This window comes from Pelobates fuscus, chromosome 9 (assembly GCF_036172605.1).
Source record: "Pelobates fuscus isolate aPelFus1 chromosome 9, aPelFus1.pri, whole genome shotgun sequence".
NCBI lineage: Eukaryota > Metazoa > Chordata > Amphibia > Anura > Pelobatidae > Pelobates > Pelobates fuscus.
In genome coordinates, this window is record NC_086325.1 from 9,674,098 (window position 1) to 9,697,808 (window position 23,711).

At 45.3% G+C, this 23,711-nt stretch overlaps 1 protein-coding gene across 11 annotated transcripts in view; it reads left to right on the forward strand.

Annotated features, from left to right (window-relative positions):
• Positions 1 to 453: 453 nt before the first annotated feature.
• ITPKC (inositol-trisphosphate 3-kinase C) overlaps positions 454 to 23,711 on the forward strand; it is a 33,145-nt gene continuing 9,887 nt past the window's right edge. The window contains exons 1-4 of one of the 11 annotated variants that reach the window (XM_063431125.1): positions 454 to 896; positions 927 to 954; positions 1,087 to 1,292; positions 1,401 to 2,911. In XM_063431125.1, the coding sequence (XP_063287195.1) occupies positions 671 to 896; positions 927 to 954; positions 1,087 to 1,292; positions 1,401 to 2,911 (1,971 nt within the window). In that variant the 5' untranslated portion in view covers positions 454 to 670. Of the gene's footprint in view, positions 1,293 to 1,400; positions 2,912 to 23,711 lie in introns of all 11 variants that reach the window. The other 10 variants (XM_063431121.1, XM_063431122.1, XM_063431120.1 and 7 more) reach the window with 10 other exon arrangements.

Below are 23,711 nucleotides of genomic sequence, written 5' to 3' on the forward strand. Positions count from 1 at the left end.
AATGTTTATTAGAGACATGCTGCCTGGATTATTTTACATATAATGTTTATTAGAGACATGCTGCCTGGATTATTTTACATATAATGTTTATTGGAGACATTCTGCCTGGATTATTTTACATATAATGTTTATTGGAGACATTCTGCCTGGATTATTTTACATATAATAGTTATTGGAGACATGCTGACTGGATTATTTTACATATAATGTTTATTGGAGACATTCTGCCTGGATTATTTTACATATAATGTTTATTGGAGACATTCTGCCTGGATTATTTTACATATAATAGTTATTGGAGACATGCTGACTGGATTATTTTACATATAATGTTTATTGGAGACATTCTGCCTGGATTATTTTACATATAATATTTATTAGAGACATGCTCCCTGTGATTGCAGCTCCCCTGTGAGGAGCAGGATTGGATTTTTTTCACTTTTTGTTTTGTTTATGTTGGGACTATATTCTGGAGCTGGAGTTGGCCGCGGAAGGATATTGCCTGTGAATTGTCATGCGCAGGGATTCGCTGCGCTGTGATTCGCACCACTGAATGTGTTGCTGGGACACCCAGGGCTTTGTGTTTGGCCACGCCTAGCTGATCTTGATTGGTCGTTTCTTGGTGTGACGTCGGCGCCTGGGGTAGGGAGTCACCGTTACGGTGCTCAGGATGGGACAAAGCTCATCGAAACGCGCAGCTCAGGCAACTCCAGCTCTATACACACCCGCACACCGCAAGAAGCTGCTCAGAGCGAGGAGACAGCGGAGTGGTGACAACAGCAGCTCTGCCACAGCCAGTACACCCAGCCAAGGCACAGCACAGAGTACAGACAAGGGTACAGCACAAAGTATAGTGTCAGCCTCAGCCAGTACTCCCAGCCAGGGCACAGCACAGAGTACAGACAGGGGTACAGCACAGAGTATAGTGTCAGCCTCAGCCAGTACTCCCAGCCAGGGCACAGCACAGAGTACAGAGAGGGGTACAGCACAGAGTATAGTGTCAGCCTCAGCCAGGACTCCCAGCCAGGGTACAGCACAGAGTATAGAGCCTGGCACAGAGAGGGGTACAGCACAGAGTACAGAGAGGGGCACAGCACAGAGTATAGAGCCTGGCACTGAGAGGGGTACAGCACAGAGTATAGAGCCTGGCACTGAGAGGGGTACAGCACAGAGTATAGAGCCTGGCACTGAGAGGGGTACAGCACAGAGTACAGAGAGGGGCACAGCACAGAGTATAGAGCCAGGCACTGAGAGGGGTACAGTACAGAGTATAGAGCCTGGCACAGAGAGGGGTACAGTACAGAGTATAGAGCTTGGCACACAGAAGGGTACAGGGCAAGATGCACAACCTGGCACAGAGGGAAGTACAGTACAGGGAATAGAGCCCAGCACTGAGAGAGGTACAGTACAGGGTGCAGTGTCTGATTCAGAGGTAGGTAAGGTACAGGCTATACACTCTGGTACAGAGAGGGGTACACTGCTGGGTATAGAGACTGGCACAGAAAGTGATATAGATCCAGGCACTAAGAGAGGTACAGTACAGGGTACACTGTCTGTGTCCCTTGAGAGGACGCTATCAGTCACCGCAGCGTGTGTAGAAAGCATCGCTTCAGAGGAAATAAAACGAACATTCAGATTGGAAGAGACGCTGCAGACTGACACTGGGACATGGCTGTTATTCCCAGTCACAGCACCGGACATACCAACGGTGCCCCTTTATATTGATGCTGCTCTGAGGTCAACAGAAGGGACCGCCAAGAAACACATTCAAATCACAAGTCTTTGTTCACCAGCAGATTCAAAGACACAGACATCTTTGAAACCTTCTAAGAATACACTCCCTGGATTGTATCCAAATGTATCTATCGTAGGAGGCTCAGAGCGAAGGGTGACACTTCCCAGTGATACAGCGCCAAGCACACAAGTTGCCCTATTACCTGAGATGAGACTGGATGGGCAGGGAGTGGGGTGCAGAAGGGATATTTCCAAAGGTGGTGGTTCACAGGGTGCTATGACCGACAGAGGAAAGGTATGGTCCGAAGACTATGGGAAGAGCCACATGGAGTCATTGAAAGACACACAAAGAAATGTGGAGAATGAAACGGTTGTCTTGGGCTTTATTGAACAAAAGACAGAAAGTCAGCCGCAGAGCTCTGTGGCTGAAAGTTATAGGGAAGAGGCAACCGCTGTAAATAGTCTGGGTGATGGGAGCAAGCTGTTGGGGATGTCCTGGAAAAAGACAGTGATGTTTCCTGGAAGTTTGGGTTCAGTGGAGTGCGTTGGCACAGGAGGTGGGGAAGTTGGAGAGAAAACAACAAAAAATGCAGAGAGGAATGAAAAAGACCTAATGCTTCATGGCCAGGAAAGGACTTCAGGTCTAGAAAATGTTTCTTTGGCAGAGACACCACAGTCAGGGACAGGCCAGCAAGAGGCATTAGGAGGTGGCAATCTGGGCATAACCAGCTTGCGGCTAACAGTCACCCCACCAGACTCTCAACTTATCCCTGAATTGGCTCATAGAAGGGAGCTGCCCAGGAAGGGGCCACCACTTCTGGAGTTTAGGCTGTTGCCTGCAGAGCTGGCCTCCGATACCCACAGCTACTCCATTCCAAGACTTATTGTTACTCGGGAACCCAGCCCCAACCACCGTCTGTCCTCTTCATCTCCCCAGCTACTGGAGTCGAGCTGCAGTCTAGATGTACCCCTTTCTGGAGATGCGGAGTCTCCCTGCTCGGACAGTGGCTGCGGTGGGTCCCCTGTGCCCTCTCTCTTCCTACGCAAGCTGTCAAGCTCATCTGGCCTGTCCTCTGCATCATCTTTCGAGGAGTCTGAAGACGATTTTGGTGGCAGCGACGTTGAACCAAATGGATTACACGTCCTATACTGCAGTCCTGAAGACCATGCCGCTACGGTTAGTATGAAATTGTCTAACAAGTTATCTTCATTTGCAGACTCATGACTGCCATTGACCTGCATTCTAATGGGGCATTTAGTGATAGTGAACACACACCACATTTTACCTAACTTGTACGGGACTGTTAACAATAGATGTCTTCAGGTGTATATATAAATATATATTTTTTTCATTGTTATACTTGTGATCGCCGTCTCTTCAAGCTAAAATCTCTAAAATGTGCGTTCTCTTGGACAAAGGACCCTCTGCGCCTTCTGTTATTGTAACGTAGTGCCAACGTATTCCACAGCGCTTTACAATCAGAGAATGGGATGGGGAAGGACCTGCTCAAAGGAGCTTACAATCTAACTTGTCGTTCCATTTGTAAAGCTCTACACAAAATACTGGCTGAGTAGCACTGCTAATAATCTTATTGTTTCAGAAAATGTTTGATAGTGATGCCCAATAAAAGATCTCTATGGTTCTGCCTGCACTAGTGTAGCAGACGTTAAATATTCTAAATAAAAAAGAACTCTCAGGTGCTCATGCTGTGCCGTTAAAATTGCAATTCAGATAGAACTGGCTGAGCATAATGGGAGTTCATTGGGAAGAATAATTATTTGAAGAAGTAAGAGATTTATTTATTAAAGTGGGGTTCCAGGCCTGAATATCCAATTTTTGTATAATTCCCAGTTTAGTGGATGATCCCCGTGGAGGCCAGTATTCAGGTTTACCTTGTTGTAGTCTAGAGTTACAGTGACTTGCTGGTTAAGCATCACGATCGTCTATTCAACAGCCGCCATTCTAAACTGGGAGGGCGTTTTTATGAAAACGACCTTCTTTTAGTATATTCTGTGTGTTATCTCCATGCTGGGTCACTGCCAGATACATTGTATTAATATATAATGCCGCTGGTGGTGATGCGGTGCTATTTTACCAGCTGTGCCAATTTTGAAGTGTTCATGGCTCCGATTGAGCTCCAAACCCTTCGGTTCAGACCTTATTTCAGACGAGTTTATTTTCGGTAGCAGGTCTCACATCCGTGCAGTCTAATCCCCGTCAGTGACAGACGGACATCTAACAAGAATGCTGTCTATGTTTGCCTTCCTGAGATAAAAGCCCATTATATAAAATAATACTGTGTGTTTGCACTTCAAAAGCTTTGTTCTCCGTTTGCCTTTGGCAAACACACACCTGCTTTGTATACAGAAATCTGACATCCTATAGTCCAGGCATAGGCAACCTTTGGCACTCCAGATGTTTTGGACTACACCTCCCATGATGCTTTGCCAGCATTAAGGGTGTAAGAGCATTATGGGGGATGTAGTCCAAAACATCTGGAGTGCCGAAGGTTGCCTATCTCTGCGTCTAGTCTATCCCAGCGAGCTGTCTGCATGTACAGCGTACGTGTATACATGCAGCTCATCCCGATTCGTTCTGTGCGTTAATAGCCGGTGCACAAACTTTTGACATGACGCACGTCCCCAGTGTGAGGAAGCTGGTCACACGCCTGGTGTGTGCTGACAGATGTGGGTAGTGAACGGAGATACACTTTGAAGGCTCAAGATTTGTGGCAATGTCACGCTGGTGTGACTGCACGTGGGGGCAATGACTGACAGTCCAACCATAACCCTACTTTAGCTGTAATCCTGATAATGTCGGATGGGTCACACAGACCATTCATGGAGCTCTCGTTGGTTAATGACTGTTGCAGGAAAAAGTATTTTTGGCGAGAATTGGGAACAGTGGCTGGCATGCTTGTCAACTACCTCTCCTTTGATGCCCATACAGCTTGGCTGTGCATGATGCACCCGTTTTGGGTGGCGAGACGCCAGCCTGCGTTGCTTTTACAACCGAGCTGCCTGCCGCTATGAATTAGCTGGGGTAAATGTTTTATCGGTTATTCACTAGAGTGCGGAGAGTCAGGAATGGAAAGATCTTTGGACAAATTCTGCCTCTGCGTTATTAATTCAAGTTACATAGTTACATAGCTGAAAAGAGACTTGCGTCCATCAAGTTCAGCCTTCCTCACATATGTTTTTGCTGTTGATCCAAAAGAAGGCAAAAAACCCAGTCTGTAGCGCTTCTAATTTTGCAACAAACTAGGAAAAAATTCTTTCTTGACCCCAAAATAGCAGTCAGATGTCTCCTTGGATCAAGCAGCTATTACCCCACTAATTAGAAATTATATCACTATTTTGCAAGTATTTATCCAATTGCTGTTTAAACATCTGTATAGACTCTGACAAAACCACCTCTTCAGAGAATTCCATATCCTTATTGCTCTTACTGTAAAAAAAAAAAACTTTTCTTTGCCTTAGATGAAATCTCCTTTCTTCAAGCCTAAATGTGTGACCTCGTGTCCTATGTATAGCCCTGTTTATGAATAGATTTCCAGATAATGGTTTGTACTGGCCCCAAATATATTTGTATAATGTTATCATATCCCCTCTCAGGCGCCGTTTTTCCAAACTAAAGAGATTTAAATTTTTTAACCTTTCTTCGTAACTAAAATGCTCCATTCCTGAGTGACAATTTAAAGACTATTTCAAATACAAAGAGGCCAAAGCGAACTTCGATAATGTTTTCATTTCGGCTGTTTTACCTTGAAATCGAATTTCACTTTGAATTCTCACTTTAATAATCCCGATGTGAGTGTTTTCCGTCCAGCTATTTTGGGCAAAAAGTTAGAATTTACCTTTTCATTTCTGACTACAAACCCTGCAAGTGTTATGTGGCTACTGCCCCTTCCGTGTGTTGGTTTTAGTTAGAAATAATATATATATATATATATATATATATATATATATATATATTGGTAAAAAGAGGTGGTAGCACTCACGGACTTTATAATGCTGTAAATCTCTTATTATTCCATCTTGGAAAAGTGTGATAAAACATGCTGGTCAACGTTTCAGTCCCAGTTTGGGACATTCCTCAGGATCCAGAAAAAAAGCCCCAAACTGACTGCAACGTTCACCAGCATGTTTTATCACACTGTTCTGTGAAAACTTCAGATATTGAACAATGAATGTTAGAAGATAGAGCTGGATCTGTATCCCAGGCTGACAGAACGGAGTTAGTGAATGGCCTCTTTGTTTGGCTATCGGTTCCGTACAAGATTTGTATTGTTGTCCTGATACTATGTGACAATGCTTGTGTGGGTGTTACTCTGTCACTTGGAATGCGTAGAGACGCTGTTGATTAGGATCAGCATTTATAATTTGTCTATCTTTATTCCCTGCCTGGGACCTGCGCCAGACACTGCTTGCGTCGCTCCTGTACATGCTTTGCAGTGGACACGGATCTTGGATTTACTGTCCGTGGAAATAAAGTGCTCGCTCATTTAATGCTGTCTGCAAGCTAGCCAAGTATTCTTTTTAATACCAAATAATTCATTGAATGCACTTTTAAACTTTGTGTTCTCCTGACTTATTGTGATTGCATTCATGATAGCCCATCAACCGGCATACTTGACAATATATTCATTTGGGGTTCCAAGATGTTTAGGACCCAATAGGCCTGTTTGCCACCTAGATTCTACAAGGCCTTGGCATCACTCTGAGTCCACGGAGGGAAAGCTTTCTTTCCAGCTCATGGGCCGGAGACAGAGCATTTTAGTCCACAATAGTCAGGGCGCCATGGATTTAATGGATGGCACATACTCTAATGCAATACTGAATAGAAACCGACACATATATTCTGAAGACGTCAACCTGGCTTGATCTAGGCATTCGCAGTGTGCCATCCTGTTTTACCAAAGCTGTTACCTCACACGTTAATGTGTTTAATCTAGATTTACCGAACTGTTAGTGCTCTTCGCCCAGTTTTGGGAGCACAGGGTGAAAACCTTGGTGACTTTCCCATCAACTCTCCGAGTATCCTAGCCATTGTTGGAAGTGGCAGGATCTTAGGCTTACTAAGCATCATGGGAAATGTAGTTCACAAATATTTGCTGTGACTGTCCTACAAATGCATGTTGACCTCCTAAGATGCTTAGTCTTACCCCCAGGATTTAGCTTCCCAGCGATTTTCATATAATTCTCTTTCAGTTATTCACTAAAGGTAAGCATTATCGGAAAATGGAAATCAAAGTGAATTTCAAGTTTAAGGCCAAAATGTGCATTGGTGCAGTGTGCGTGCTGCGTGTGCACTGGTACCATGCAGTGTGTGTGTGCTGCGTGTGCACTGGTACCATGCAGTGTGTGTGTGCTGCGTGTGCACTGGTACCATGCAGTGTGTTTGTGCTGCGTGTGCACTGGTACCATGCAGTGTGTTTGTGCTGCGTGTGCACTGGTACCATGCAGTGTGTGTGTGCTGCGTGTGCACTGGTACCATGCAGTGTGTGTGTGCTGCGTGTGCACTGGTACCATGCAGTGTGTGTGTGCTGCGTGTGCACTGGTACCATGCAGTGTGTGTGTGCTGCGTGTGCACTGGTACCATGCAGTGTGTGTGTGCTGCGTGTGCACTGGTACCATGCAGTGTGTGTGTGCTGCGTGTGCACTGGTACCATGCAGTGTGTGTGTGTGCTGCGTGTGCACTGGTACCATGCAGTGTGTGTGTGCTGCGTGTGCACTGGTACCATGCAGTGTGTGTGTGCTGCGTGTGCACTGGTACCATGCAGTGTGTGTGTGTGCTGCGTGTGCACTGGTACCATGCAGTGTGTGTGTGTGCTGCGTGTGCACTGGTACCATGCAGTGTGTGTGTGTGTGCTGCGTGTGCACTGGTACCATGCAGTGTGTGTGCTGCGTGTACACTGGTACCATGCAGTGTATGTGCTGCGTGTGCACTGGTACCATGCAGTGTGTGTGCTGCGTGTGCACTGGTACCATGCAGTGCGTGCTGCGTGTGCACTGGTACCATGCAGTGTGTGTGCTGCATGTGTGTGCACTGGTACCATGCAGTGTGTGTGCACTGGTACCATGCAGTGTATGTGCTGCGTGTACACTGGTACCATGCAGTGTGTGTGCGCTGCGTGTGCACTGGTACCATGCAGTGTGTGTGCGCTGCGTGTGCACTGGTACCATGCAGTGTGTGTGCGCTGCGTGTGCACTGGTACCATGCAGTGTGTGTGCGCTGCGTGTGCACTGGTACCATGCAGTGTGTGTGCGCTGCGTGTGCACTGGTACCATGCAGTGTGTGTGCGCTGCGTGTGCACTGGTACCATGCAGTGTGTGTGCGCTGCGTGTGCACTGGTACCATGCAGTGTGTGTGCGCTGCGTGTGCACTGGTACCATGCAGTGTGTGTGCGCTGCGTGTGCACTGGTACCATGCAGTGTGTGCGCTGCGTGTGCACTGGTACCATGCAGTGTGTGCGCTGCGTGTGCACTGGTACCATGCAGTGTGTGCGCTGCGTGTGCACTGGTACCATGCAGTGTGTGCGCTGCGTGTGCACTGGTACCATGCAGTGTATGTGCTGCGTGTGCACTGGTACCATGCAGTGTGTGTGTGCTGCGTGTGCACTGGTACCATGCAGTGTGCGTGTTGCGTGTGCACTGGTACCATGCAGTGTGCGTGCTGCGTGTGCACTGGTACCATGCAGTGTGCGTGCTGCGTGTGCACTGGTACCATGCAGTGTGCGTGCTGCGTGTGCACTGGTACCATGCAGTGTGCGTGCTGCGTGTGCACTGGTACCATGCAGTGTGCGTGCTGCGTGTGCACTGGTACCATGCAGTGTGCGTGCTGCGTGTGCACTGGTACCATGCAGTGTGCGTGCTGCGTGTGCACTGGTACCATGCAGTGTGCGTGCTGCGTGTGCACTGGTACCATGCAGTGTGTGTGCACTGGTACCATGCAGTGTGCGTGCTGCGTGTGCACTGGTACCATGCAGTGTGTGTGCACTGGTACCATGCAGTGTGTGTGCTGCGTGTGCACTGGTACCATGCAGTGTGTGTGCTGCGTGTGCACTGGTACCATGCAGTGTGTGTGCTGCGTGTGCACTGGTACCATGCAGTGTGTGTGCTGCGTGTGCACTGGTGCTGTGCAGAATGAGTGGGTGGGTGCAGTAGTGACATGGAGTGCATATGCACTGGGGCCACATTCTAAATTAATAAGGGAGAAGAAGCATCGGTACACAGGATCTTGTCTTGTGCTCCCCCACTTCCCCCCACACAGCAGTTCATTTGCAGAGTGCAGGGGAGAGACATGGCATGTGGAATAAAATCCTGAAAACCCAACGCAGGACAGATAAACCGAATTGAGACCCCTAATTTTAACTCCTGCTTTATCAGAGTCGAGACACGTCTAATCAGTGACTGAATGGAAGCTAAACCAGACTCCTGCATCCTGAGCTAACAGAATAGGAGCAGAGCCTTGTAGCCACTTTACTAATTACTAAACCAGAAATTCAAGAAAAACTCTGTCTATTGTGCCGAGCTCTATAATATGGCATCGAGGAGTCGACCCTCCAGTACGAGAGCCACCATTTTCAGCTGTAATCCAAGTTACCAGGCCACTGTTTGTATCCCCCCACCATTAACGGCTGTAATCAAAGTTACCAGGCCACTGTTTGTATCCCCCACCATTAACACTTTTCTGCGTCTGATGCGATTTGATCAACCATAAGGATTGAAATGTGACATTTTAATTCACACAATGCAAAAGACAAATTACAAATGTATTAAGGACCCTCAAGCGAATGCACAATCTGTACATTTCACAAAAGGTTTTCTTTATTTTTTCGTTAATCACTCTGTAGAATTTTAGTAATTCCCCTTTAGCAATATACTATATATTATGTGCTCTAAATCCCGCACCCTCTATAAGTAATTAATCCTAACTGTCTGACAGCGACGCAGTGTCTCCTAATTCGTTAAGTAAAGCATGTAAAACCAACTAATCCAGCCCAAACTTGTTAAGAATTCTTTCTTTTAATAACCTCTGTGGAGCCGTGTGTTTGGAATGGTTATACAGATTGATAACCTTTATCACACAGCGTGTTGGCAGGGACTTCTGATGCCTCCTGTTATAATAGCTGTGGAGCTCTGTGATCTAGTCGTCACACGTTACATTGCTGTGAGTTTTATTGCTGTGGAGCTCTGTGATCTAGTCGTCACACGTTACATTACTGTGAGTTTTATTGCTGTGGAGCTCTGTGATCTAGTCGTCACACGTTACATTACTGTGAGTTTTATTGCTGTGGAGCTCTGTGATCTAGTCGTCACACATTACATTACTGTGAGTTTTATTGCTGTGGAGCTCTGTGATCTAGTCGTCACACGTTACATTACTGTGCGTTTTATTGCTGTGGAGCTCTGTGATCTAGTCGTCACACGTTACATTACTGTGAGTTTTATTGCTGTGGAGCTCTGTGATCTAGTCGTCATACATTACATTGCTGTGAGTTTTATTGCTGTGGAGCTCTGTGATCTAGTCGTCACACGTTACATTACTGTGAGTTTTATTGCTGTGGAGCTCTGTGATCTAGTCGTCACACATTACATTGCTGTGGAGCTCTGTGATCTAGTCGTCACACGTTACATTACTGTGAGTTTTATTGCTGTGGAGCTCTGTGATCTAGTCGTCACACGTTACATTACTGTGAGTTTTATTGCTGTTGAGCTCTGTGATCTAGTCGTCACACATTACATTGCTGTGAGTTTTATTGCTGTGGAGCTCTGTGATCTAGTAGTCACACATTACAAAATCTGTGTTTTTCGGTCCGGCCCTCAATGTTACACTGCCAGTTCCCAGTATAGTGAATAAGGTGTCAGTGAGTTGTGATTGCACTGAGCTCCGTTTAGTGAGTCAGTGGCAAGTCATCCTGAGAGGCAACAGGTAATCTCCAGGCGCTCGACAAGCACAAATAGCCTTTTGTTGCTATTTTGAGAATTACCTGGAAAACCTGTTTGAGAAAAACACAGTGGGAGGAAGTGAAGACACATTTAGACCATTTATATGGCTGACAAAGCCTCTCCCTCCTGACACCTTCTATAGATACGCTAATCTCCTAACACCTTCTATACATCCACTCATTTCAACAGGTCTTCATCCTAAGAAACGGACGGGACTACAAACAAACGCTATAAGTAGCCTAAACCAGCTGTCATCCGAGTCACAGATTATTCACTGAACTGGCAATTAGCTTAATTAATGAGTTTAAAGGAGCTGAATTGGAGAATTATGCCCACTCGTGTCCAGGCGTAGTCGCTTGTACGCACGCAGTTTGGGGCTCTCGGCTTCTTTACAGCATGAAACTAACCTCTCTACCATCCAGTCACCCCAAAAAAGAGACGGTCTAGTGATAACTTATCCCTTGTCTGAGTCCTGCACTGGTTATTCAATAAGAAGAGAGACTCCAGGAAATGTCACAGGCTGTGAGACGGTCTGCACAACTTTAGGCTTTCTGACACACACACAGTACCTGAGCGATGTTTGGTTTTAGAATCCCCCCTTTTCACTATTCGCTCTAATTCTTATTAAGGACACCTATTGCTCCACCTAATCAGAGCACCGGGATTGGCTGAGCAATCTCAGACAATTCCTGGTCTGGTTAAAGCTCATTGCAGAAGATGGATGAGAATATAATTTTACTCTTGTAATTTTATTATTTTTTTCATGTGGTTTGGGTGTAACATCAGACGGACTGTTCGCCCCTGTTTCTGAAATAGCTGATTTGAAACCCATACACAAATCTATTTGCTAATCCGGGGGTGGGAACTAAATGCCAGGACAGTTCCATCGCTCCCCCCGGCTGTGTCCTAAAATCACATCCATTTTTTCCCTCCTGGCTCAGAGACGGCTTTCCCAGCTGGGAACAAATGCCAGTAAACAGAAGACTTTCTTAAAACGTGATCTATTGTTATAGAGCGCGGGCACGCCTGCGATGTTGCAGGCTCATATTAATTATAGACACAAAAACTCAATCCCTCCTCGAATCCCCAGCCGCTGCCTACACGTGAGTCAGTCTTTGTGTTGTGTTTTTCTTTCTTTTTTAATTTTTCCTCTTCATTTCCTGCCCACTTGAAATGGGTACATGCTTCCTGCCGTCATTCTATTTGTGCTATTTTCATCTCCTACATCGAGACCATGTATTAGTTACTGTGGCAAAACCAACCTCGCCACTGTGCACCGGAGGAGCCTGGTTGCTCACCTGCTTTCTTTGGACTATGGCCCTGCAGGTTAAAGCTTTTATTTTCCCTGCAGAGAGGCTTGTACGTGCCTTTCTGCCGGGGTGTTCAGTAGATTCCAGCTACCGAATAAATTACCGTATGAGGGACCACCTAGGAGCTGGAGTGTGCCGTCAATTGACCGCACAGAAGCTGCGGTTAACCGCAGTTTAATTGATGAACGCTGGGTGGCTTTTGTTCGGTTGCCAAACACGTGGCAGCGGCCATTTTAACTCCCGAACGGCCAACAGTGTTCAGCGCTCAAACTATGGAACTAAAAACGGACACTTTATTGCGCGAACACCGCTGAGCCGCCAGCCTCCTTACCTCGGCATTCGGTAGTGGAACCAACTGGCTGTTCATTCGGTAGTTTGACCATATGAACAGCCTCAACCCAGATAGCCTTGCCATGGAGCCTATTCGTGTAACGAAAGACTATGTGAAAGACTTTGGCTCCATGGCGATTGAACTATATATATGTGATCTGAGCGCAATTCGGTAATAATGTGCGCTCAGATCTAAGCTATCTGGGGATATATTGCATGTATGTGTTTTGTGTACTAAATGTGTCAGTGGGTAATTTTGTGTCTTTTACTGTCTTTTTGTCTGCCATGTGGGTAATGGAGTTTTGCCTCTGTCCTTGGAGATAATTAGATTCCTTCTCCAATTATCTCCAGGCCAGGGAGGAGGGATTGTGATGCATTGTGGGATTGTTTAAAGGTGTATGTCTGTGATTGGTCCGTGTCCTATATGTTTCCCAGTTTTTCATCTGGTCCCCTAGGGGAGTGTCCACCAAGTGGGAAACCTGCATAAAAGCCGGGCAGGTAGCCCCAGTAAATGAGTTCCTGCTTAACCCTCAAAGTGAAGTGTTGTCTCATTCTTGGGGGGGAATTTGATTGTATGCCGATTGCCAGGAGTGTAAGCTGTTCATAGGGCTTTTCCTGTTCGGCTGCTTCCAGTGTTCGGGTGTCTCTTGTTCGGGAGTTGGTGAATTTGTGTAGTTTGCAGTTAGGAAGATTGGTGATTGCAGTAGCTGCTGGTCTATCTGGAAGGGGATTATCGCCTAAACGTTTTTATCCCCTTGTGAGCGAAACGGTCCGTTAGTTACTTCCAAGGACGCAGGTCGCCCATCATATTCCCCTCCCCACCTACACTCTCTGACTGCAGATTAAAAGGAAGGCCTGAGTAAATGCCTTAAAAGACACGCTGCTTGAAGTGGTTGGTTGTAGTGTCTGGCGCTGTCCTTCCAGCATTTAATGTTTTAATGCTAAACAGCGGATCCCCTCTGTGCTTCTTGGGCTAGTGAGGAAGCATTACCCACTACCCTACGTATCTCAAGTTGAGCATTCTGCGTTTTATGTATTTCCAGTTTATGCGGTTTGCTGCCTGCGTAACTGGTCCTTGGTAAGAAATTCCGCAGCTACCTGATAAACGTGCCATAGGTTACTCCACCCAAGGCAAGTTAAATGTAGAAAGTGAGGGAAATATTTACCAAATATCAGGCCCATATTGTGCTTGTGAGCGACGGCTGGTAATTTGTGAAAATAATCCTCTCCAGACGAGTCAGTACAAGCACCGCATTTTATCTACATGGATCATAATAAGGGCAGCTGGTCATGTGTGCGGAAAGCAGATCGCTCTGGTTGGATTCAGTACCAGTAAAGTCAGAATTCACCTAATTCACCAACTAACCTGGGATACAGTATTTTTTATAAAGCTTGGTATCAGCCCATTCAAATTTAATACTGGCCACATTATCAAATTCCGGGCCATGCTTAGAGGGAACTGCGAAAGGGTGTGGAGAATTTTACACCATTAAATAATGGTGCAGTGACGTGCACCCCGACAAGATGGTTTTGCAATGGGGGGGATTAATGATGATTTGAGTGGTTATCATTAGCCCCCCATTCACAAAATAGAGTGAAAAAGTTGTGTATCCTTTTCACAACCAATCAATGAACAGTTTACCCCAGAAGGTTAGCTGGCAAGCAGGACCTTCTTGCACCATAACAACTTAACGGAACACCATAGTATCCCTAACATGTTGGGCTAACTATTTAGGTTCCCAGCCCCACTCAGAATGGAGTTAAAAGGTATTTGACTTATCTTTACTCCATCGCCGCAGTTGGCCCTACCGCTGTGGCTGAGATCATTAATCTTGACGATCTCAGCCAAGCCAGTGCTTTCCCATATGAAAGCATTGGGAGGCTGTTGCGCATACGCAGCAAGATTCCGCGTTGCGCCAATCAGTATCTCCTCGTAGAGATGCATTGCGCCTCCATGCAGTGTGGTGAAATGCTGAACGTAGGTGCTGCACACTTTGCAGCCCTGAGATATGATACACCTCTAGTGGTCGCCTGAGTGACTGCACCTAGAGGGGTTCCTAGGCACTAAAGCGTTTTCATTGCTCAGCCTGCAAGGACAAGCCCTAGACTCCAGAACCACTACATTAAGCTATAGTGGTTCTGACGACACTAATGTCCCTTTAATTCCGATGAAGTTGAGCCTGTAGTGTTTCTTTACAAATATAGCTGTAAATGTTGCGTTTGCTATCTGGAGGTGTGTATCAGCCATTCTTCCTGTGTGGTGCAGAAACTATAAACAAATACTTTGCTACCTGCTACATAAATGGGAACACAGTCATTTTGAACCCACCCTGATTTATTTTACTTGCACACTGCCACTAGGGGTGCTGGAGAGCAGCCCTGCTGTGGGGCTATTGCCATCTGTGGTGTACTGTATGAAGTCAACAGGAATTCCTCTGTCCTGTGTCAGACATTCCTGGCTCGCTGAACAAACAGGAAGGTGTGTGACGCAGCCCCTCCTCGGGAGGCCGACTCTATTCAACAGCTGCTTGGCAAAACATTGGCAGCGGCTTCTCTTAACCCTCGGATGGCCTTCTGCAAAAAGCTATTCCTAAATGCAGTGCAGGCCCATCCGAGCTATGGATAGTGTGCCAAAGTGACATATTACAGCAAGCATGCCAAGTTCAAAGGCTAACATGGGCCAAATAAACAAGGTTTACTTTTATGTGGGCCGCAAAATACCCAAAACGTCAGTTTTCATGGAAACATAGGTTTATTTAAAAAAGTACGGTATTAACAAAGTCGCCTAACGGACACTGGACGTCCTCACGCTCGTAGGGCTTCAAATTAATCGTACGGAGACGGCATTTACATATAACCAATGTTTAAATCCAACTACCTTGACATATTAAGAAACGTTTGGTAATGGGACTGAAATGGTGAATGTATGCTGTTGCACAGCTGTGAAAAACAAATGACGGTATCTTGTTTATTTTGAAGCCCTATGAGTGTGTTCTTCACTTTGACTGAGATCATCAAACGTAATGATCTCCGCCAATCCAATGCTTTCCCATAGGAAAGCATTGGGAGGCTATTGTACATGTGTGGCAAAACGCTACGCTGTCAATGAGGTTCTCCATGGGGAGCGTTCAGCGCCTCCATGCAGACCCAATCTAATTCATTGCCTCCTTACCCCATTCTAATACACTGCCTCCTTACCTCATTCTAATACACTGCCCCCCTCACTCCACTCTAATTGAATACTGTCCCCCCTCCACCCAATTTAATACACTGCCCCCTTCCCTCTCCAATTTAATACACTGCCACCCCTGCCACCCTGCCTTCCCCAAAATAATACACTGCCTCCTCCCACCCCAGATTGAATAACTGCCCCTCTTCCCCTACCTTAAGATGAGCCACCCATCCTCCAGTTCCAGCCCTGTTCTTCTCTGCTCAAGCAGGCCAGACGCTCCTGGCACTGCGAGCAGAAGGGAAGGGGGAGTGGCTGGCACTGCGAGCAGGAGGGAAGGGGGAGTGGCTGGCACTGCGGGCAGGAGGGAAGGGGGAGTGGCTGGCACTGCGGGCAGGAGGGAAGGGGGAGTGGCTGGCACTGCGAGCAGGAGGGAAGGGGGAGTGGCTGGCACTGCGAGCAGGAGGGAAGGGGGAGTGGCTGGCACTGCGGGCAGGAGGGAAGGGGGAGTGGCTGGTACTGCGGGCAGGAGGGAAGGGGGAGTGGCTGGCACTGCGGGCAGGAGGGAAGGTGGAGTGGCTGGCACTGCGAGCAGGAGGGAAGGGGGAGTGGCTGGCCTGCTCTGCAGACAGACAGACAGACACTCTGCACACTGTGGCACCGCCGCCGGATATGACTTCACATGCTGTATGCGCATATCTGGTGGCTGGCGTGGAATAATGCATTATTGCTGCCGTCGGAGCACACGATCAGCCGTGGAAGGGCAGACAGGAAAGATCTTTCCTGGCTTGTGGCTGGCCACGGCCACCGCACAATGTGGCCCCAGGCAGGTGGGCCGCAAGTTTGAAATGCTTCTATTACACTGTGACACTTAAAGGGACAATCCAATCGCCATAACCACTACAGCTCACTGTAGTAGTTAAGGTGTCCTGGTGTATTCCCAGACTAAGCATTGTAGAACGGTTTGACAACTTTGACACTCTGGATTCAGTGATTGAGCTGCCTCTTGAACTGTACCAGTAAACTACTAGCGCTGAATTCCACCTCTGGTTTTACTTCGATTTGACAACTTTCCTGGGTCCTCTTGGTGCCTTGCTGCATCCGGTATTTTTCTGCAGGAGAAGCAAGGTCTGTTTATGGAGCTAAGGAGGTCCGATACAGACCTGTGTTAACTGGCAGAGAGCTCTCAACTAACTGGTGCTCTGCACAAAAAATATGGATGTTTGGGCTGCGGGGGCTGGAAGAGACCCAGGCTGTTGGGATGCTTGGAGTGTCACTGTTATTTGTACACTGTGACCCTGGGTGAAACCACATACATGCATCAACACACCCACAGGGCAATAATGATAAACACCTCATTTATCATTATTGCCCTGTGGGTGTGTTGATGCATGTATGTGGTTTCACCTCTTACCTTCTTTACTATCCACCACAAAAGGCCAAGCGAGGTCACGTATGTGAACCAGTCTGCCTGCGGGAGGTCAGGGGTTAACCCTCAATACAAACACTCTATTTTACTCCTGTGTCATGGAAAAATTCTCCTGGGGTTGCAGTTACTGAGCAACTTTTCAACGTCAGCACCAACCCCTCCCCGATCGCTGTGCTCCGTCTTCCTCACTTCGATCTCTCGGCCTCTCTTCGCAGACAATGCTACTGCTCAGGTGTCTGCCATGGAACCCCAGGTGAAAGGTGTAACTTCACCGGTATGTTGGAAAGGGTTTGAGCATAGCAGGTGGGTGACTGGTTTCAGGGAGGTGGTTTTACTCACCGGAATATGGTTTATAATTAGTTCTTTAATTATTTCAGTTGAATCATCATGTACCTAATAGCATTATATTTTAGATAAGGAGGTATGTTGGCTTATATTATGATCACCTACCTGCAGCCTGATACTGTTCTGGGTCTGTACTTACCTGCAGTGTGTTACTGCTCTGGGTCTGTACTTACCTGCAGTGTGTTACTGCTCTGGGTCTGTACTTACCTGCAGTGTGTTACTGCTCTGGGTCTGTACTTACCTGCAGTGTGTTACTGCTCTGGGTCTGTACTTACCTGCAGTGTGTTACTGCTCTGGGTCTGTACTTACCTGCAGTGTGTTACTGCTCTGGGTCTGTACTTACCTGCAGTATGTTACTGCTCTGGGTCTGTACTTACCTGCAGTGTGTTACTGCTCTGGGTCTGTACTTACCTGCAGTGTGTTACTGCTCTGGGTCTGTACTTACCTGCAGTGTGTTACTGCTCTGGGTCTGTACTTACCTGCAGTGTGTTACTGCTCTGGGTCTGTACTTACCTGCAGTGTGTTACTGCTCTGGGTCTGTACTTACCTGCAGTGTGTTACTGCTCTGGGTCTGTACTTACCTGCAGTGTGTTACTGCTCTGGGTCTGTACTTACCTGCAGTGTGTTACTGCTCTGGGTCTGTACTTACCTGCAGTGTGTTACTGCTCTGGGTCTGTACTTACCTGCAGTGTGTTACTGCTCTGGGTCTGTACTTACCTGCAGTGTGTTACTGCTCTGGGTCTGTACTTACCTGCAGTGTGTTACTGCTCTGGGTCTGTACTTACCTGCAGTGTGTTACTGCTCTGGGTCTGTACTTACCTGCAGTGTGTTACTGCTCTGGGTCTGTACTTACCTGCAGTGTGTTACTGCTCTGGGTCTGTACTTACCTGCAGTGTGTTACTGCTCTGGGTCTGTACTTACCTGCAGTGTGTTACTGCTCTGGGTCTGTACTTACCTGCAGTGTGTTACTGCTCTGGGTCTGTACTTACCTGCAGTGTGTTACTGCTCTGGGTCTGTACTTACCTGCAGAATTTTGCAGCTCTGTCTCCATACCTACAGGCAGCCTTTTACTGCTCAGGATGTGTACCAACCTGCAGAGTGTTACTGTCCAATATATGTACCAACCTGCAGAGTGTTACTGTCCAATATATGTACCTACCTGCTGGAAGTACAATGCTAATTATTTGTGCATCCTTGAAAGATATTTCCGTGTTTATAATTTTTGCAAGGAAGACAAATTTTGTGGCAAGTTGAGCTTTCGGGAAATCACCGGTCTGTGCCCAGGGTAGAATGGCACGAGGATTTATAGAGCTTGAGTTCCCAGATCAATTCATTCTAATTATAATGGTCTGGCATGTTCTGCAGTTCTCATTATCATTGGAATGAATACTGCACTCTGCACAGGAGAATCGGCTGCTGGCAATATAAAAGTGGTATGAAAGCGCTGTGATTGGTAAAGCGCAGATCATGGCAGTGTGGTAGGTACTCTTACCCTTCTGCGATGGTCTTTGTTTTTTGTACCGTCTTTTTTTATCTAAATTGTTAAGCGCTGCAGAATTTTTGGGTCCTTTTTAACTGATCGTATAAATAATATGTCATACAGTGGCAGAATTCTGAGAATTGTTATTCGAGTACGTGGCTTTAACTCTACCAGGCGCCGGTTCCCCTTTGTGTAGGTTTTTAGTTATAGTTTGCTATGGCAGTATGCTTTCTATTGAGAGGTGAGATCTTTTTTGTTGGTTTCGTGGAAAGGCTGATTTCTGGTCACCAGATTTAACGTTCTACACACTCTGAAATTTGCTTTCATACCACGTTTGTTTTGTTTACATTAAACCATACAGATCCTGAACAATTTTCATTGTGTAGTTCCATTGGTCCAAGAACCAGTTGCACAATATATTCTACTCATGTTATGTACACAGCTACTTTAAAGGGATACTCCGACACCTAGAGCACTTTAGTTTGTTGAAATTGCCTTATTTTTGGAGTGTCCTTTTTAAAAATAAAATTTCATTTTACAAAAAGTGCAGCTTTCAACTGAAATGTACACTTTTATAAATTAACCTGGTTACACCCCTCATGATGTCAGTCATACAACATGTCCTATTACTTCCTGGTTTGTTTAGCTCAGTGCAGATAAACTCAAAAGGCAGCCATTGCCCAGAGCAACAGCCTTGCAAAGACTTCGCATAGAGCTGCATTGGGAAGTCTGTGATTGGACAGCCACAGAAAGCCTGGGCGGGGTAAGAAGGGGAGGGTTTGCAAAGGCTGCAGATAACAGATTAATTTTAATTCATGTTGTTATATCTATAAAAAAAAAATATTATCTTTATTTATTTGGGCAGTGGCGTGTCTCTTTAAAAATAATCTTGGGAGGTAAGATGTAGAATAAAATGGCACACACGGTATACACAGAGGTGAAGTGTCTCGTTTTATATAATTATATATATATATATATATATATATATATATATATGGTAATTCCTGATTGTGGACTGATATGTTCACTTGACTTTGTACACAGAAAGTGTGAATGCTTCAAATATGAAGAAATAAAGACTGTTACTATAGAAGACCGTGAGTGCATATAAATTAATTCTAAAAGCCGGGGTATCCCTTTAATTGTGTGCACAGACGTTTTAAAGGGACATTGTTATTGCCTTCTGTGTATTACTGTGTTTTATTACCCTGGATATTATAAAATTGCTTTTGAATCAGTACAGATTTATTTGCATACGTTTTCTATTTTCTCTGATTGCTCATATTCCGCTCTCATTATCTCTTGTGCACAGAAAATGTATTCAAATCTTCCCTGCCCACATTCCAGCAAGCAAACCATCCACTGGCTCTAATCGCCGCCATTACTTCCAAGGTTTCTTATTGATGCGGAGACCGTTAGAGGGGAAACATTCTGCCGTAGTTTGTAACACAGAGGAAGCCAACGGATCACATGACCGGTTACTGAAACCAACTGAACGTCATTATTCTGTTGGGGTTTTATTTACTAACCATGGGAATTGCAAACCTAAGTACAAAATAATCAAACTGGAAAAACGGCCTTTTAGATTCCGCACGCCGGGCATAGAATGCGAATGAGCTTCCAGTCATGTCGTACGTTTGGGTTACAGCAATTAATGTGACAAGACAGGTATGCGGCGTTTGAAAACTATTTTAACTTGGAATGTTCGCCCCCATGATGACAATCTGTCTGTTATGGAATCCGCATGTTTATAGGCTGTAACTGATCCACCTGCACATTGTGTTCACATGTGCGTCAAATGTAAAAAATAGCTACTCCACACTTTATACATTGGTGATTTTTGGCCGACTTATTCTGTATTGCGGCAAAATCATCTGTTTTTCTTCCACGTTATTTCTCGTTTACATTTTTTGTTCCTTTTTTTTATGATGATTTTGCCATTGATTATGTTAACAAAGTAGAAATAATTCACAATTTGAATGAGAAAACAGCTTGCCCGTTCCAGCAAAACATTTGTCAGGAACACTGTGCACGCTTGCACCCTGTTTTTGATATATCTTGCCACCCAAGGTGTGTACTACATAATGGGGACAGATCACATCCACTGAATAATAACTTCAGAATAAAATGCCTTGTGAAATAGGAATCGTAATGGCTGCATCTAAGAACACTTACAGCTCTGCTGCCCAATGAAGGCCCCAGAGATACAATATGATGTTTGCTAATTACCATGATAGCTGTCCTGGCATCCATAAGGCTTCTAATTGTCTCTTAGTCCCACTATCCTCAGCCAGCTCTGTATGGGATTGCAGTGCAGAATGTGCCCTAGCCCCATTTTAGGATGTTTTTCCCCTTTGGCCAGAGAATTTGTTTTAAATTCTGCCATTTATCGCACACGTTAGTACTCCACACGTGCAGCCTGGGCAAATGTTACAGACTGCTGGAGCCGAAGTGGTTTTATTTATATATGTGCGTGTGTTTGTTTATGATCTTTATTCTGTATTTTTGGAGCAGTACTTTCATTGTGTTTTCCGGGCAATGCTTGCCAACAGCTGTAACCGTTTTACGAGCCCTGTCTCCTTAAAGTTGGGTTTTATGGCCGGCAGTGTGTGTTGCACTGTGTGTACACTCTGCTTGTTAACAGGTGTACGCTATGGACAGGTAGATATCACTAAAACACATCTGGATTAGTTTGGATGTTGGATTGGTGTTATAACACTGGAGTGTGTAGCACATTATAATTGTGCAGTTCAGGTATTGTGGTTTTATCCCATTTTTTTCACACACCTGATTTCCCTTTTTTTAGCGCTCCAAAAATATCCTTTACATTTCTAGCCATTAAGTGTAAAGCATAGATCAGAGATGTTCTGTGTAACACGCACCCAGATGCACGTGTTTGAAGCGTGTGCACTAGCAGAGCATACACCCACTGTTGTTCTAAGGAAACAATAGGCGGAAACCTCAGATAAATGGGGGGTGATTTTCACTTTTTCTACCTAAACGTTGACTCTCAGAATTGGCGTTCAATGGCTTGGCACAGCTCTCATTGTGCCTGCAGAGTCACCAAGGTGCCAGTGAAAACCCACCCGCAATAAGATGACTGGGGTAACATCTTTCCTGAATGTTTGAATAAAATGTGGTTATGGGGTTACATGGGTCATGGCACTTCTGTAACCACAAGTCTCACTGGGTCTGTCAGCTGGTGCTTCAGTCTCGCTGGATCTCTAATTCTGCAACCACAACCCTCTGGGGTCTGCCCGTGAGCCGGGATCTGTGATTCAGTACTAACCAGGTGCAAGTGAACATAATAATAAAAAAATGAACTGCGTGTCAAAGACGTACAGTCACAATCATGATGGATTTTCTTCCTTGCTCTTTAATCGTCAAAAATCAGTATACCGAATCTACTTAGTGGTACGGCGAAAAAAGCCATAAAGATATATTCACCTAGAAAAGAACACTTGCAAGAAATAGACTTTTAAAAGAAGATTTTTTACAACTAACGCCAGATTCTCGTCAGTATTAATACATAGTTCCTTTTTAGAAATGTTTTTGCTCAGTGTTAGTGAATAGATAACTGTGAAAATACAATTCTCCTCACTGTCTGATTAGTAAACACCAATAAAACAATATGTTCATGTCTTTTTTATTTTATTTATTATTCTGTTTTAACTCCCTCTACATGCTAATCTAAACTTCTAGATCTGCACCAATTAAACAAATTAACAATGGGTTATAAATAGCGCACAAAGAGCCGGATGAATTATGCTGTCACTGTGTGACTCCAGGCAACAAATGAATTATCTGTAATTTCACACTAAACTCCAAGTACCCTCTATGTTCTATAAAAGTCATTTCTTCCCTAAATTTCTCCTGGCAGGGAGATACCATCTTTAGGTAGCTGATTAATTAGAGGAAACCAGCATAGCAGATACGTTTTGTATTTTAGTCCTGTAAAGGATTAATTAGATTCTAGCCGTGTCTGGCCCTGTGTATACACATTATATATAGCGATATGTGGGCTAGCTGTTCCTGCCAGTCTCTGACTCTATAAAATACTGTATTTGGATTACACGCAGGTGAAATGTCTATTTGTTTGCATGTTTAATTCATTGGTAACTTGTTTGCCAGCTGATCCTGCATGTGTTTGCACAGAGATGTTGTTCGCTATTCTCTGTACAGCTCGCAACATTCACCTCCAAACCGCAATGAAACCACAGTGGAAAAATAGACATCATCACTGCGCTCACAAGGAGGGGCGCTCTGCATGAATGGCCCGTGATTGGCTGACCTGGGACACATTGTTTGCCAGTAGAAGTAGGTTAAGTAACTGTGATTCTTCTGAATAAACAGAGTACAATTTACATTGTATTTCTTGATTTCTGCAGATACATTTCATGCTGTGGAGATAAAATAGTAATCCCATGACAGACTCCCCCATTTAAATACTTTAACCCTACGATCGACTGAACCCTAAACCTGTCACTGCCCTGTCAGTAGTACACTGTGACCCTGGGAGGGACTGATCCTTAATGAAGCAGTTTGAAACGTATAGATCAGGGGTTGGCAACATCTCCCTTTATGCTTTGCCAGCATTATGTCTGTAAGGGAATTATGGGAGATGTAGTCCATAATATCTTGAGTGCCAAAGGTTTTCTACTCCTGGTATAGATCATGCCTTTGAAGTTTAACTACTCAATTCTCTGCCATTTAGGTGTTAAATCACTTTGTTTCTGTTCATGCAGCCCTAGCCACACTTCCCTTGGTTGTGAATCAGCCTGCATGGGGAAATGATTTCACTTTCAATCAGCTGTTAACTTACTTTAACAGTTTTTATCTCCTGCTCTGTAAATAGAAGTTTAATTACACAGGAGGCTTCTGCATGGTCCAGTAAGCTATTAACAAAGCAGGAGATAAGTAATTCTAAATTAAATACAATTTGCAATAAAGGGAGTTTAAATA